Genomic DNA, 14,657 nt, shown 5'->3' with positions numbered 1-14,657 from the left:
CAACAACAAAATCAAGTGAATCTTATTCTTAAAATGACTTAAAATGTTATCACAAATGAATCTGATGGCTTCACTTGCTCTCAGACATTTCGAGTGTATGTGAATGTTACAGGAGGTGGACACAATCCTATGAACATTTGAAACTCAGTTTGTTGATTCAACATAATGTTGGGTGGCAGGGGTGCAAAGGTTTAATATTATGATGATTTTTATCTGCAAAGATAAGTGATCAAAATCTCATCAATTCATTCATCCAGAAAGTGCTCAACAAATGTAGTTGTTAAACATTTTTTGAATCATTTTTAATTTTTAATTAACAGTTATTAAACATGTGTCCTCACACTAAGGCACTTAAAGAATGGCATTTATTTACAATACATCTACAGTATATTATGTTTTCAACTATTCAATCACGAATGTAATCGTTCCCCCTATTTTGCTCTGCAGAATCAAGCTCACAAGAGAGTATCTAAAAGTCAATCATTTTTTTATTTGTGCGAATTGATTAAAATATTGGAATTTGATGCAGTTTACCTTAAACCGACAGTGTTTTGTACGTTATTTGCAGATAGCAATTGAAGGCTTACACATGTCAATAAAACCTGAGCAGCTTTCTCAAGGATCCCACTTCATTTCTAACTAAAAATGACAACAATGTAGTCATGACCTTAACCACATACCAAACTTCTAACTAATGCAAATTACTCTTTTTGATTAGATTAGATTTAGTCAGATTTCTGCAAACATTTTATAACATCAGATCCTCTGTGTAGCATTACCTCTGGCCTTCTGAGAGCCCACACTCTCATTTTACAAACTTATGGACTGAGGATCAACAAGTTTATCTGTTCAGTTCAAATACATTTGTATTGGCAAAAGCTCATATTTACCAAATAAAGCGTGTGGGTTCTGATGCAATGCTACCAAAACTCTTAAAATCGACCTGCCTAAATGTAAACGTCTCCGTGTGTCCCACAGGGGAAAGTGATCAAAGATGCACACCATTTGCAACATCACCGGTTCAATACCATTGGATGTTTTTGCTCTATCTAGTGTTCCTAATATCAAATATAGGCAAAAATGCCTGAAAAATAAACTTAAAATATAAATGTAGCATCTCAAAGGTCCTACCCACACAGCTTAACATCTTATGTGTCAACCATAGTGTTTCTGTTCTGCACAGTAACAACCAAGATAGGTCATCAGACGTGCAACAAATGAAGGTAAAGGTGATTTATTCTGTCGTTGTTCGACATTTCCTATAAATAGGATAATCACCAGCCATTGTTCATTTTCAACTATTCAAAAATAGTTTGACAAAATAAATGCAATTCCTGAATGTGCTTTTTTATAATAAAATATAGTTATTGATTTTCAAATGATCCCACAATAGTTAAGGTCACAAAAACAAAGAGAAAACAACAATATAAATTCATACACACATACTGAAACTGAAAATAATATATTAAAATATTATAATTTTTTGACAGCTTTAGTTACTAGTTACTCTTCAGATTTAGATTATTACAAAATATAAATCACCTAAGACATATGATGTTTTATTATAGACTGAGCTATAAAGCAATATAACGTAATAAAGATTATAAGATTATCCCTACCTTTACCAGTTACAACAATAAAGTTATATACACAATTATAATATGAATCTGAAATGGATCTCTTTGTATAATGAGTACTTTTACTTTCAGTACTTTAAGTACGTTTTGATGCCTCATACTTTTGTACTTTTACCTGAGTACGATTTTGTATGCAGTACTTTAACTTGCAACAGATTAGATTTACAATGTAATATTGCTACTTTTACTTAGTAAAAGTTCTGAATACTCCTTCCGCCACTGCGGATAATGAAAACGAAATGGGATAAGACCTAAAATCACGTGACTGTCGGCCTGTAAATGGAAGTGTTTGAACTAACGAGGCGAACGTGAACGCATCAAGCCAGCCTGCGGACGGATGATGTCAGTTTATGGGCTGTAGGAGTTTCTGCATCGCCATGTGTGCCGACGCAGAGTAGGCCCACTGCTGGCCGTCAGCGGGCAGGCCGAGGAGAAGAGGAGGGGAGGAAAAGTGTGTTTACACAGACGGCAAACTGCCTGGGGAATCGTCGGGGAGAGGAAGTCAGCCGGCTCTGTGTCTGCCTGCTCCAACTTCCTGCTCAGAAGAAGAAAAAGCGCAGGATCCTATTTCAGTCCAGCACAACTGTGTAGACCAGAAGTAAGCATGGAAAAAACAGGAATCACACAAGCTTCACCGTAAAGTTTCGCGGAGGGAAAACACCCGAGTGAGAGATCGCAGGTAACGTAGAAAATAAACCGGACATCTTTCTATGAACATCGCTTTGTTGTCGTGTAGAGAGTGTAATAATGCAGGATTAGCCGTATAAGCGACCGGATTCACTGTGAAGTGTCCGTGCCGTGAAGTTTTCTCCGTGTGTTTAGTTATTAAACTCTTCGGATCCAGTGTATGTTTTAAGTTTTAAAGTAAGAATAATAAGGTTACAGCTTTTTTAGATGAGGACACGATTGTGCCGTCTTCCGGTCCAAGCAACATCTTGAAAATGAGTCAGTGAGGCAAAATAGTGATCCAAAAACCTCTGTGCGTAACAGTAAGGCTAGGCTCTCAAGTCCCCGGACACTAATGTAGCAAACAAACAAAAGACGAGCACTGTAACAACAAGTCCTTGGCTGCTGTTTAGAGATGTTGAATTTTCCACCGTGTGCGAACAGGAAGAGCGCAGATTTAGTCATGGCTAAGTAATGTCTGCACACACCATCTAATCTCATTAGCAGTTTCCGTTCAGCCAACACTGGATGGCTTTGTGCGCACAGCGAGACTTCTCAGTCCGAGCATCTGCAGCAGGACTAAAACCATCATAATGTAGTATTCCGAGGAAGAGTTCTGCCATGTCTGCGGTTCACTGTTGTTGGGGATTTCACCTCTGTGCGGTAGGCCTATCAGACTAATATTCAAATAAGGTACCAGTAGTGAGGTTACCACTAGATTGTATTTGATAATATTTAAACATCTACTCATATTTCTGAACTACAGTAGCCGCTTCTTGCTTTAAAGTCCCGCTGAGCTATTTGCAGCATCTTGTAAAGTTCAATGTTTATAAGTCACACTGGCCTAATTGTAGACCTGTCAGCTCCGTCTCTCTGTATAGGTTTACCTTAACCCGAGGTCCGGGTTCAGGTTGGTTTAAAGGGTGTAGCCGCGGAAAAGGGGACACTGATTTGATCTTTTGACCCTCTCCCTCTGGGATTATAGAGGGAAGTGTGGCAGCACTGGGGAAACACTCCCCTGCTGTGGGATCCCCTCTCCTCAACATTTGTCCTTGGAAGTAGAATAGGAGGAAGTCCTGACTTTGACAGGTTTGTAGTTACACATGGCAGATAGAAAACACAGGGGATCGCTTGTGTCGGAAATGAGTTCGGCCCTCCCTCTCTCTCCTCTCTGGACAGAGATGTGTAGCGGCTGAAAGGCCAGTCTGTCATCATTGTTTTTTTTAGCATCGGCCTCTTATCGCTCCTCACATCCACAGGTAAGACAGCGTATACAGGATGAGCCTCAGTCAGTTCCATCAGTATGTAGGGCTGTGTCAGGTATACCTGAGTGATACCAAAGTAGTTATTACATGTTTTTATTTTATGGTTTACTTTGAGGAATATGGATTTGTTTTTATTTATTCAACAAAAGAAGCCAAACTGCTCACACAAGCAGTTTAAGAACAACTCTGGGTGAATAAGATGATGCCTACAATTGGCAAAACTCTGATTTAAAACGTAATTGAAGAAAAGGTAAAGACTACAAATTAACTATGAACCTAATCAGGCATTTAATGCCAACTTTTTGTACTTTAGTGCTACAGACAAATTATAGTCCCTAACAAGAAAGTACTTAAGATTGATTTATACGCGTGTCTCTCTGATGTAGTTCTGCAACTATTATTTTCATCATGGATTATGTTCCCTCTCTCTTAACACAGTGTCTCAGATTACAAGGTGATTTGAGATGCTGGACAACAGCAAAGCATTTTAGCTTAATAAATGACTCAACGATTAACCAATTAGCGACATTTTTGCCAATTTATAATCTGTCTTTTAACTAATTGATACATCCTTTTTATCAAATGAAATTGGGATTTTTTTTTATTATTCCATTTGTGAGAGAAACAGCCCCCCCCCCCCCCCCCCTCCAAAACAACACACACAGTTTAATATGTGAGCTCCTAGCAGGCAGACAGGAGTTTTAAGGCTGCACATTCCTCTATTAAAGGAATAACCCACCCTGGGCCCGTCATATTTCCTGTGGAGAGAGGGCCAGGTTGAACCGCAGCATATTTCTGGCTTGAGCTGTTGTTCCTCCTTACGTTTTTTTTTCTCTTGTGCTGCCACATTACGCTACACTCTTTAAAACACACTGTTCTATTCATCCCCGGTCTACTCTTCCTTACTCCACATGTTTCAGGCTCTTCCTCCTCAACCTAATTAAGTCTGTATGCAGTACAGCACGAGTCCTGCAAATCACAAGCTTTATCATGATTCAATATTATATTGATTTTTCTCAAAAACCAACATAAATAAGAATTTACATTTGCTGAGCAGCGCCGCTCACGGTCCATGTGTCATCTTTACAATACTGGCCCAGCAGCATCTATGCTGCATATTTTCAAAATATTTATTCATGTGGGTTAACATGTAAAAGGTTATGTCAGCGTTCGGTTTCTTCAAAGATTAAGATGTATTTCTTATTTTGGCTGAAAAAAAGTTATTGCTGAGACCCAGGTTGCTCAGCAGTGCAGTTCACTCACAACTCAAAACAACAGGATGGTTGTTTCTATTAACTCTGAATGAATCACAATACATTTACATAACGCTTCTTCTTACATAAATCTTTTTTTTCATCTTATTTGGAGCCAATAAACACAACCCTCTTTAAAAAAGATTTTTTATTTCACAAGTTATGTTCCCTTTTATTGCCAATAGACTGAAAATTGGTAGAATCGTGTTGTGAGTGAAGTACCCATTTTAATTATTGTAATACCGTGATATAATACAGTTAACGGAAAAAAACATGATCTAAATGTTTGGTCACGTAGTATGGCAGAAAAAAATGTGATAAAAATCGTTATATAGTATGCCAAACAAGTCACAGTATAGTGTACTAAAAATTCACTGTCATAAAACATATCATAGTATAGTATGCCATTTAAAAAGTCATATAGTAGAATGCCATTATAAATGGCATAGTATAGTATTATAGTATGTTAAAGAAGTCATCATATACTTTGTATAGTATGCCAAAAAAGTAATGAAGTCACATTATAGTATATGTCATAAAAATGTCATAGTATAGTATGCCGAAATAATGTCATAACAACAAATAGTACAGTTTTCATTAAAAGCTTAAGTATAGTATGCCAAAAACATCATGGTATTCCAAAAAAGTAATAAAAGAATAACATATGTCATATGTGAAAAATGTAATGAAAAAGTCACAGTATAGTATGCCAAAAAAATCATATAAAGTCATTATAGTATGTCATAAAACAGTCATGGCATAGTGTCCCAGAAAAGTCCATGAATCCAATAGTATACTAACAAAAAAAATAAATGATAGTATAGTATGCCAAAAATATCACATCATACAGTATAAAGTCATAGTTTTTATTGACAGTTTCATAGTCATGAAGTGTCAATAACAGTCATAGTATTGTATGTCATAACAAGTCATAGTATGGTGTTTAAGAGGACGACCTCAGACCACATGATATGATGATTTTAAAAATAACCAATGGGGGCTTTGATGATGAGTACTATGCTCCCGCCATGTCAAATTCACTCACTGTGATCATGTCTTTTTGCAGGGATGGACAGTGCCATCACTCTTTGGCAGTTCCTGCTGCAGCTGCTGCTTGACCAAAGTCACAAGCATCTGATATGTTGGACGTCTACAGACGGAGAGTTCAAGCTCCTGAAGTCAGAGGAAGTGGCCAAGCTTTGGGGGCTACGCAAGAACAAGACCAACATGAACTACGACAAGCTGAGCAGAGCCCTGCGCTACTATTATGACAAGGTGAATGAAACTGGCTATGGTTAAAGTGCAGGAGCGGCCTCTGTGTAACAGTGCTGGTGGCGTGTGAGAGGAGTGTAGCAACATTCTCTTAAAACCACAACGTCCCCTGATAGACACTTACATTTCCTCTTTCTCCACAAACGTACAGTGGAAATCTGGCTGCGATGTAGCACTCAAACACGAAGTTGTTTCAATATGTCTTCACTGGACTGAAATGCTGTCGTCATCCCATTTTTGATCAACGTCTTTTAATACTTTGTAGATTAATATCCATTTGCTTAACATTAAGTGTTCTCCTCGTCATTAATGGTGTTTTATCTGTTTTACAGAACATCATCAAGAAGGTGATCGGCCAGAAGTTTGTCTATAAGTTTGTGTCCTTCCCTGAGATCCTGAAGATGGACCCTCAGGCGGTAGAGATGGGCCTGGCTTCTGGAAGGTTTCCCCTTCAGGAAGGAGAGGCGTCAGAGCTGGAGGTAGAGGAGGAGGAGGAAGAGGAAGGAGAGGAGGAGGCCCAGAGGAGGGCCCTGGCAGCCCTGGGTGTGCAGCAGTGTCGCAACGACTACCTCCGCTCTGGACTCTACTCCTCCTTCAGCATCAGCTCCCTGCAGAGCCAACCCGATCTGCTCCGTGCCTTGCGGGAGCACCAGGAGGAGCCGCGCTCCGTCATCCGCTTTGGCACCAACACCAACGGAAGGCGCTCCCCTCCGTCTGCCAGGCTCGAGTCCTACGTCTCCCCCAGGTCGTCCAAACTCCGCTCCCCATCCTCTCCCCTCACCCAACCCTCCCATCCCAGCCGAAGCTGGAGCCCCGCAGCCAAGGAGGAAGAGGAGGACTCTGACCAGAGCGCGCAGCCCCTCAACCTCTCCTCTGGGTACAGGGAGCGAGCCCTGCAACCTCCTGAGAAGAGGAGGAGCAGCAGCAGCAGCGGTCGAAGTAGCTCTACTAGTAGTAGTAGTAATCAAGGAGATGGACTCCCACCAAAAAGCAAAAAGCCCAAAGCTCTGGAGATCTCATCCCCGTCCCTGCTGTTCGCAGGGAGCGACATCGGCTCCATCGCCCTCAACAGTCCAGCACTGCCGTCTGGCTCCCTCACTCCTGCCTTTTTCACTGCACAGGTGAGATGATGAATCCGAATGATGCACAACTGTGTCTCTTGGCAGCGCAGCCAGGACAGATAGCGGCACTTTGTGTGGGAAGTGTGTGTGTGTGTGTGTGTCCTACCCATGTTAATATGAGTGTTCCCTTTGAGGAACTGGTGAACGATTCAAGATGTTCCCCAGCATATTGCTCAATGTATGCTGGAATAGGATGGATGCGGTTCATTAGTGTTAGCATGATACGTTCTGCAAACACCTGAGGCTCCTCCTAAAACCTGCTTCATCTCTATCTAGTCCAGACATGTTCACACACCCAATGCTACCATTTGTTTAAAAGCTCTTTTATTTCTGCTCTCAATAATTTAAGGTATAATAAAGATTGTGTCAGCCACATTTGAGGCACCAATAATAATCATATAATTATGTAAAATTATATTTGTGTGATGCTATCTGTTTCTGTCCCCTCTGTGTGGTGGCCTGGCTGGCCACAGAGAGATGATGTCAGTGTCCTTAAAGCGGTCTGAGAGAGCAGCAGGAGACATCTGACACAGCCTGGCATGTGTTGGTGGAAACACTACTGCTATATTTCTTTAGTAGTCACTTGAACCAAAACGTGCTTAAGAAACAGACGTTAAAATGAAATTGGCATGATTTTAGGGTAATATGTGCGCAGGCACTTTCATGTCAGAGAGAAATTAGACATACTTTTGAACAAATGCAAATTTAGACAATTTTAATGAGTCATTGTCTGTTTGGTTAGAGCTTAAACTTTTCGAATCCTTTCGGTAAACAGCTCTGTGGGGTAAAAGCCCAAATTACTGCCAGAATGTTTATGTGCTGCAAATAACAGGGCTTATCAAAGTATGTCTGTACTAAAAATAAAGTTTGAGAAATTAAAATACACAAGCAAATGTACATTTGACAAGCAGTGTGGTGAATCCAGTCGCTGCTTTTTACCTCTTTTGGTTGTCCAGTCTTAAAGGACATGACTGCTAGAAGGTGGATTCGGGTTTTATTGTACAATCTTTGTGTGTTCTGCCAAAACTTTGGAGCCAAATTAATCCAGCTGTGACATTTTGGTTTCGTTTTAGTCTTTGTTATAACCCCAAATGCTCTGCTACAAGCATCAACTTGGATTTCATAATCTATTTCAGTTAATAATGTCTACATCGGAGTTGGTACAAAGCAAAATGACTTTGCCACATCAGAGGTTTTATCCACACTTTGAGAAAGCCATTAATACCACACTCACACTGTCTGTTTATGAGGGGGCAAAAAGTGAGATCAGAGGAAAACAAGCAATTTACAGGACTCTTCTGCAAGTTCAGCCTATGCAAGGGAGGAAGAGGCCCTAAGTGAGGCCATATGTTCCAATAATTCCATTAATAATGGGAGCAGGGCTGGGTCCCTCCGCAACACTGGCTCACTTCTTTGAGGTGACACAGGGGAAAGGAGGGGGGAGGGGGAGACAAGACCAAGGGAGAGAGGCAGAAATTGAGTTCATATGTTTTTTTTTTCTCTAGTTGGCATTCCAAGTGCTTGAGGACACCCCGTCCCCCCCCACCCCTACCCCCCCAATCAGCAACAACCCCCACTGTCCCCCTCCTCCTCTCCTCCCCGCCTCACCCCTGCATTCAGGGGAGAAACCACAGACTTCCTTCCTGCTCCGTCAGTTTGTTTTTCCAAACGCCAGTACACGTCCATTTACCATTTTGGCATGTTTCGCATTACCAAAGCCCTCAGAGCAATGCTCTCCAACCAGTGGGTATCTGTGTTTCTATTTCACTTTACTGGTTTCTCTTATTTACATGAAGCCTCCCTCCCTCACAGACTCCCTCTGGTTTGCTGTTGGCTCACAGTCCGCTGTTGTCAGGCATCCATTTCTGGAGCAGTTTGAGCCCCGTAGCTCCGCTCAGCCCCGCCCGGCTGCAGGGCCACAGCTCCCTCTTTCAGGTAAGAAAACACACACAGGTGTAGACACATGGGTGACAGAAATAGCAGAATACGAGAGCTCAACACGATTATTGTTTACTGGTAGTGTTTGAGAGCCGAGGAGGAAGTTGTGAGGCAGCGCAAAGTACCCATTTTCCCCCGCAGTTGTTAATCTTCTGTCATAATGTTTAATCAGGCGAGTTTAAGATGAAGGAATTTCCAGATTTTTTCAGCAGATAGGCTAGAATCCTCATTTGTTTTTTTTATACCCATCATATTCATTAACATTGCTCCTCCACTATGTCCTAAAATGAAGTGCCTGTGTAGAGCAAGTGCCACTTTTGATCCTCTAGATTTTACAGAATGCATAAGATGTTTTTGAGATAAAAAAAAAAATAGCAGACAGTTGTGAAACTAGTCGAGACTTGGTAAGCAGGTCCAGCAGAGGTGTCTTGTTTCAGAGAGGGAGAGGAAATCCTGTGAATACTTCCTGTTTGAGCCCAGGGGAGCCAGTCTGAACAGGGTGGACTGGTTTAAAAAGCTGCTCCTCATTTGTGAAACACACACACCACAGCCGAACACACACACCATACCGGATTCTTTGTGCACAAATAATGTTGACTTCTCCCTCTGTTGTGGAAGTACAGGGGACAGACATGAAAAGGAAGAGGCACAATGAGTAAAAAAAACAACAGGAAACCAGAGCAGTGACAATGCTGCAGTTCCTCACCGGAAAGCTGCTTTCATGAAGCCTCCGTCCCCTCCTCGCTAACTCTCAGCTCCTTTCTCTTCCTCCTCAGTTCCCCAGCCTAATCAACGGACACATGCCTGTCCCCCTGCCAACCCTGGAAGGAACACCCTCCTCCCTGCTCCTGTCCCCCACCACCCACAAATCCTGATCCAGGATCCGGTGAACCTCCCATCTTCATCCATCTCTTATTCTCACCGTCATTATCAGCAGCAATTTCTTGCCCGTCTTGTTAATTTTTGCTTCAGTAAAGTCCCACAAGACGGTATGTGACCTCACTTTTTTGCACTTGAGTTGCTTCAGATTCCAGTGGTTGAAAGCACTTGGTAAAAGCCATACGCCACGATGTCTGTGAGACGTCTGGCTCTCTGTGATGAAGTACAGCACATTTCCACATGACCCTTTCCACGACGGACAGTAGTGACGTGTAGCTAGCTGCAAAAGGCTAGCCAGCCGCTCATTCTGTGCAGAGAGCTTGTTTTGTTTTTATCTTGTTAAAAAAAAAAAAAAAAAAAAAAAAAGTAATCTTTTTTTTTTCCTTGAGTGTTCATCACAATGTGAAACTGGTTGTTTCACTTGTGGGGTATTGTATGCACTATGCTTCTCAGATAGTACCGGCTGTGCCTTGTTGTCCTATTTTTCCTTTCCAAACTCTTTTAATGAAGACGAGATTTCAAATCAATGAAAACCTTTAACACTTGTAATGTTCTTTTTTATACTGGACTTGGTATACAGTTTGTATTCTGTATAATTTTGTATTGTGAAGAATGTCTTGTCATTTTCAATAAACAAAGCATTGAATGCTTGCCTTTAAATTGAAGATTTCACAGTAGCTAAAACAAAATGTTTGGAATCAAAAAAGACAAACCAGTTCATGTGATTTCTGTTTAATCTGTAGATTTAATTTAAAGCAAATTCAATGAAATCCCAATGACAATGGTCAACAATTAAAGTCATATCATACAAAACCACAAATGATGAGAACAGCACCGTCAGAGACAGAAATCAAGTGATGACGATGCTCCACGCCAACATCCATTCCTGGTTACTGATCCATCAGCGAGACTGTACAGCTAGGAGACTCTTCTCAAATTAAAAAAATACAGTCCAGAGAATCTAAAACAGCATGCTTTGTCTTCTGCTCTTTCTGTTGCCTGAGGGGGAGACAAAGATAAAACATTAAATTTGTTTTTATATAGTTTAGTTTACAGCAGAGGATATCCCCAACACAGGGATGGACAACATCGAAATAGAGGGATAGTCTGGTAGAAAGTTTTGGGAGAACAGTTCCCATAATGCATTGAGAGTTGTAAACAGGAAGTACAATGGATTCTATTAGTTCTGTTGTGGCTACAACCTGAGCCCCAGTCTTGAAGCCTATATTTGTTCAGATTTAGGAAAATTGGTGCATTTAAAGTGTGCCTAATTAGCTATTAGCAGCTCCTTTTTGCAATGTTACCGTTGATTTTTCAGTATGAGTTAAAAAGAAGAAGCAAGCAAAAAGTCATAGAATAGTATGTCGTTAAAAAAATGACAAAAAGTCTATAGTAAATCTCATGAAAAACGTCATAGTATAATATGCCATTAAAAAAAACATAAAACTAATAGCATATGTCATTGAAAATGTCATGAAACAGGTCATAGTATAGTACGTCACTAAAAACGTCATAGTTTAGTATGTCATAAAATTGTCACTAAAAACGTCATAGTTTAGTATGTCATAAAATTGTCACTAAAAACGTCATAGTATAGTATGTCATAAAAAGTTGTACTATAGTCATTGAAAATATAAAAAATGTTAAGTAAATATTGTGTCATAAAGGTGTCATACAAAACGTTATAGTATGTCATATAAAATGTCATAAAAAAGCATAGTTTAGTATGTTATGTTATGTTGATAATATTGTATTTCATAAAAACTATAAAAAATGTCACAGTAAAAAAGGCATGAAAAAAGTCATAAAAAACTTAGTATAGTATGTCATTATAATTCCAAAAAAATGTCATAGTAGATAATGTTAAGAAATGTCAAAGAATAGTGTCATATAAAATGAATCACAAAAAAGGTAATACTTTAGTATGTCATAAAAAAGACGTCATTGAAAATGTCATAAAGTCATGGTATAGCATGTCATTAAAATATTATAAAAAAGTCATAGTACAATATTCAGAAAAAGTATAGTATGTTATTCAAAATTAAATTAAATTAAATTATGACTTAAAATGTCATAGCATAGTGTAGAAGACAAAAAGGGACAAGTTAAATATATTGTTGAGACAAAGTATACTGTGGTTGGTATTACTGCCCCATGTGGCAAACCATGACATTAAATTGTTGATAAAGTGGCACCTCTTGATGACGTCACTGTCTTGTTAGTACAAGCTGTGCACAGGTCATGCAGCTTAAGGATGCTGAGAGCAGAACTAGTTTATCCAACTGGTTTATATAGGTTAAGTTACTTGTTAATTTAATAAAGGGAAAAATGTATGTTTTCCTGTTTCTTTGCTTTAGGTTGCCGCAGCACATCCTTTATTCTGTTGTCGTAGTATAACACACACACACACACACACACACACACACACACACACACACACATTGCCCTTCTCTTCATCCATCAGCTTCATCTACCTGACAACAAACCGTGAGTAAGGATGGATGTAACTATCTAGCGAAACCTTGTTGAGTGTGTCTTGGTGATAGAAATATCTCTAAATGGAAATAAAGAAGTAAGCCATCACACATAGTATGTCATTAAAGAAAGTTATACAAATGCTCAGAGTATAGTATGTCATTAGAAACAATATTTAACAATTCATCGTAGAGTATATCATAAAATATCTCACAAAACGTCACAGTTTAGTGTCATTAAGATTTCACAAAAAAGTCATAGCAACTGTTTAAGTATTGTATGTAATAAAAATGTTAGTACATGTGATGGAATACTATGTCATAAAAAATGTCATAGTATAGTATGTCATAAAAATGTAACAAAAAAAAACATCATTGTATGTTATTATAAATGTAATGAAAAAAGTCAAAGTATAGTAGGTCATTAAAAAAAGTTTAAAAAAATTATATTGTATGCCATAGAAAAGTCATAAAAAAGTCATAGTATAGTATGTCATTAAGAAACTAAACGTAAACGTTTAGTATGTCATCAAAAAGTGTCACGGTATAGTATGTCATAAAATAAATTACAAAAAAGGTATAGTTTAGTATGTTGTGAGAAATATCACACAAAAAGCGTCATAGTATATAATACATACCCGCAAACTCATAAAAGGTGAAAAAGGTGACGATCACCGAAAAACAATCCGATCCGCCGGTGTTCCGGTTTAACGTTAATGAGTGGCCGCGTGACCTGAACCGGAACACGGAGGGTCTGCATGTTTCATCACGCTACGTTTCTTTCCTCCTAATTCACGATAATGACAAACGTTAACAGTCGACAAAGTTCCGCATGCAGTGGACGTTATTACCACTGTGTAAAAATGCAGAACCTGAGAACAGCCCAAATGGACTCTCAAAAACCAGTCAACGAGCTGGTATCAGAAATTGCTGCCTTGAAGGAGCAGATGGCCGCCAAAGAACTCGGTTATGAGCAGGAGAAACAACAAATATTGAAGATTCTACATTCAGAGAGACAACTTAGGAAACAAGCACAGGCGTACAAGAAAATCCGAGACATGGAGATGGACGAAGTGATCAGCTCTCTTAGTCAAAGTCTAAACCAGGACATCCCAGCTGAAGAGGTGCAGGACACGAGAATGGCTCAATTGGATGCCCAAAAACCAGACAACCATGGCGTCAGAAAATGCTGCCTTGAAGGAGCAGATGGCCGCCAAATAACTCGGTTTTGAGCAGGAGAAACAAGAAATATTGAACGATCTACAGTCAGAAAGAGATCTTAAGACACGAGCACAGCTGGACAAGAACATCAGAGAGATGGAGTTGGACGAAGTGATCAGCTCTCTTAAGCAGCTCGTCCTGGACCTGCAGAGCTACTCCATGCAGAAAGAGAAAGAGAGCGAGCTCATCCGGAGCGAGGCAGAGTTGAAATTAAAACTCGTCTCTCTGGAAGATCGGATGAGATGCGAGCTCGCTGCAAAGGAGGAGAGCTTCCAGAGAGAGCAGGAGCTGCCGAGACGGAGCAGAGTGATGGAGGAGGAACAAATGGAGGAAGAGATCAAGCTCCTGACACAGCAAAACGCTGACCTCCAGATACATAACATCAGCCTTCAGGAGCTCGCCCAAAAAACTGACAAGGAGAAGGTGCAGTTTAAAAAGGAGGAGAAGAAGGCAAAGAAGGAGGTGGAAAAGACACTGAAGAAGGACAGGAAGGAGGAGGAGGAGAGGGAAAAGAAAGAGAAGAAGGAGAGCAAGAAGAGAGAAAAGGAGGAATTGAAAAGACTGAAGAAAGAGAGGAAAGAAGATGAGAAAAGAGAAAAGGAGGAACTGAAAGGACAAAAGAAAGAAAAGGAGTTGAGAGGGAAGAAAGAGAAGGAGAGGAGGTAGAAGAGAGGGAAGCAACATCCTTTTTCTGCTCCTCACCCATCACTTCTAACCTATCCCCACTTCTAACCTCCACCACACACACACACATTTATGTGTGAAATATTTTTCTCCTCCACGAATCGCCACCTTAACGTGGTGGAGGAGTTTGAGTGGTTCAGTGATCCTGGGAGCCATGTTGTCCGAGGCAGTAGCCCCTGGTAGGGGCTCCACTGATGTTTTTAGTCACAAAATAGTATCATTCAAAATATCGTTAAAATGTCAGTGT

At 40.1% G+C, this 14,657-nt stretch overlaps 1 protein-coding gene across 2 annotated transcripts; it reads left to right on the top strand.

Moving 5' to 3' along the window:
* Positions 1-1,985: 1,985 nt before the first annotated feature.
* On the top strand, positions 1,986-10,696 carry LOC137881557 (ETS domain-containing protein Elk-3-like). 2 transcript variants are annotated; one of them, XM_068723542.1, is made up of 5 exons: positions 1,986-2,316; positions 5,888-6,096; positions 6,426-7,214; positions 9,027-9,149; positions 9,929-10,696. In XM_068723542.1, exons 2-5 carry the CDS (start codon positions 5,890-5,892, stop codon positions 10,025-10,027), a joined length of 1,218 nt encoding a protein of 405 aa, XP_068579643.1. In that variant the 5' UTR covers positions 1,986-2,316; positions 5,888-5,889; the 3' UTR covers positions 10,028-10,696. The 2 variants fall into 2 exon arrangements, with proteins under 2 accessions (XP_068579643.1, XP_068579645.1); XM_068723544.1 differs by lacking the exon at positions 1,986-2,316 and adding an exon at positions 2,885-2,966.
* The last annotated feature ends 3,961 nt before the right edge of the window (positions 10,697-14,657 follow it).

This window comes from Cebidichthys violaceus, unplaced genomic scaffold, assembly GCF_023349555.1.
Source record: "Cebidichthys violaceus isolate CVI_PGR_0920_01 unplaced genomic scaffold, fCebVio1.0.p SCAF_3, whole genome shotgun sequence".
Lineage (NCBI taxonomy): Eukaryota > Metazoa > Chordata > Actinopteri > Perciformes > Stichaeidae > Cebidichthys > Cebidichthys violaceus.
The sequence above is the reverse complement of the archived record's forward strand: the minus strand, read 5'-3'. Positions and strand labels throughout refer to the sequence as shown.

Bases quoted from the DNA above. Each gene is read 5' to 3' on its own strand.
- LOC137881557 (XM_068723542.1), top strand. From the start codon at position 5,890: ATGGACAGTGCCATCACTCTTTGGCAGTTCCTGCTGCAGCTGCTGCTT. The intron at 7,215-9,026 runs GTGAGATGATGA...CCTCCCTCACAG, and splicing joins CTGCCTTTTTCACTGCACAG to ACTCCCTCTGGTTTGCTGTT. The intron at 9,150-9,928 runs GTAAGAAAACAC...CTTCCTCCTCAG, and splicing joins GCCACAGCTCCCTCTTTCAG to TTCCCCAGCCTAATCAACGG.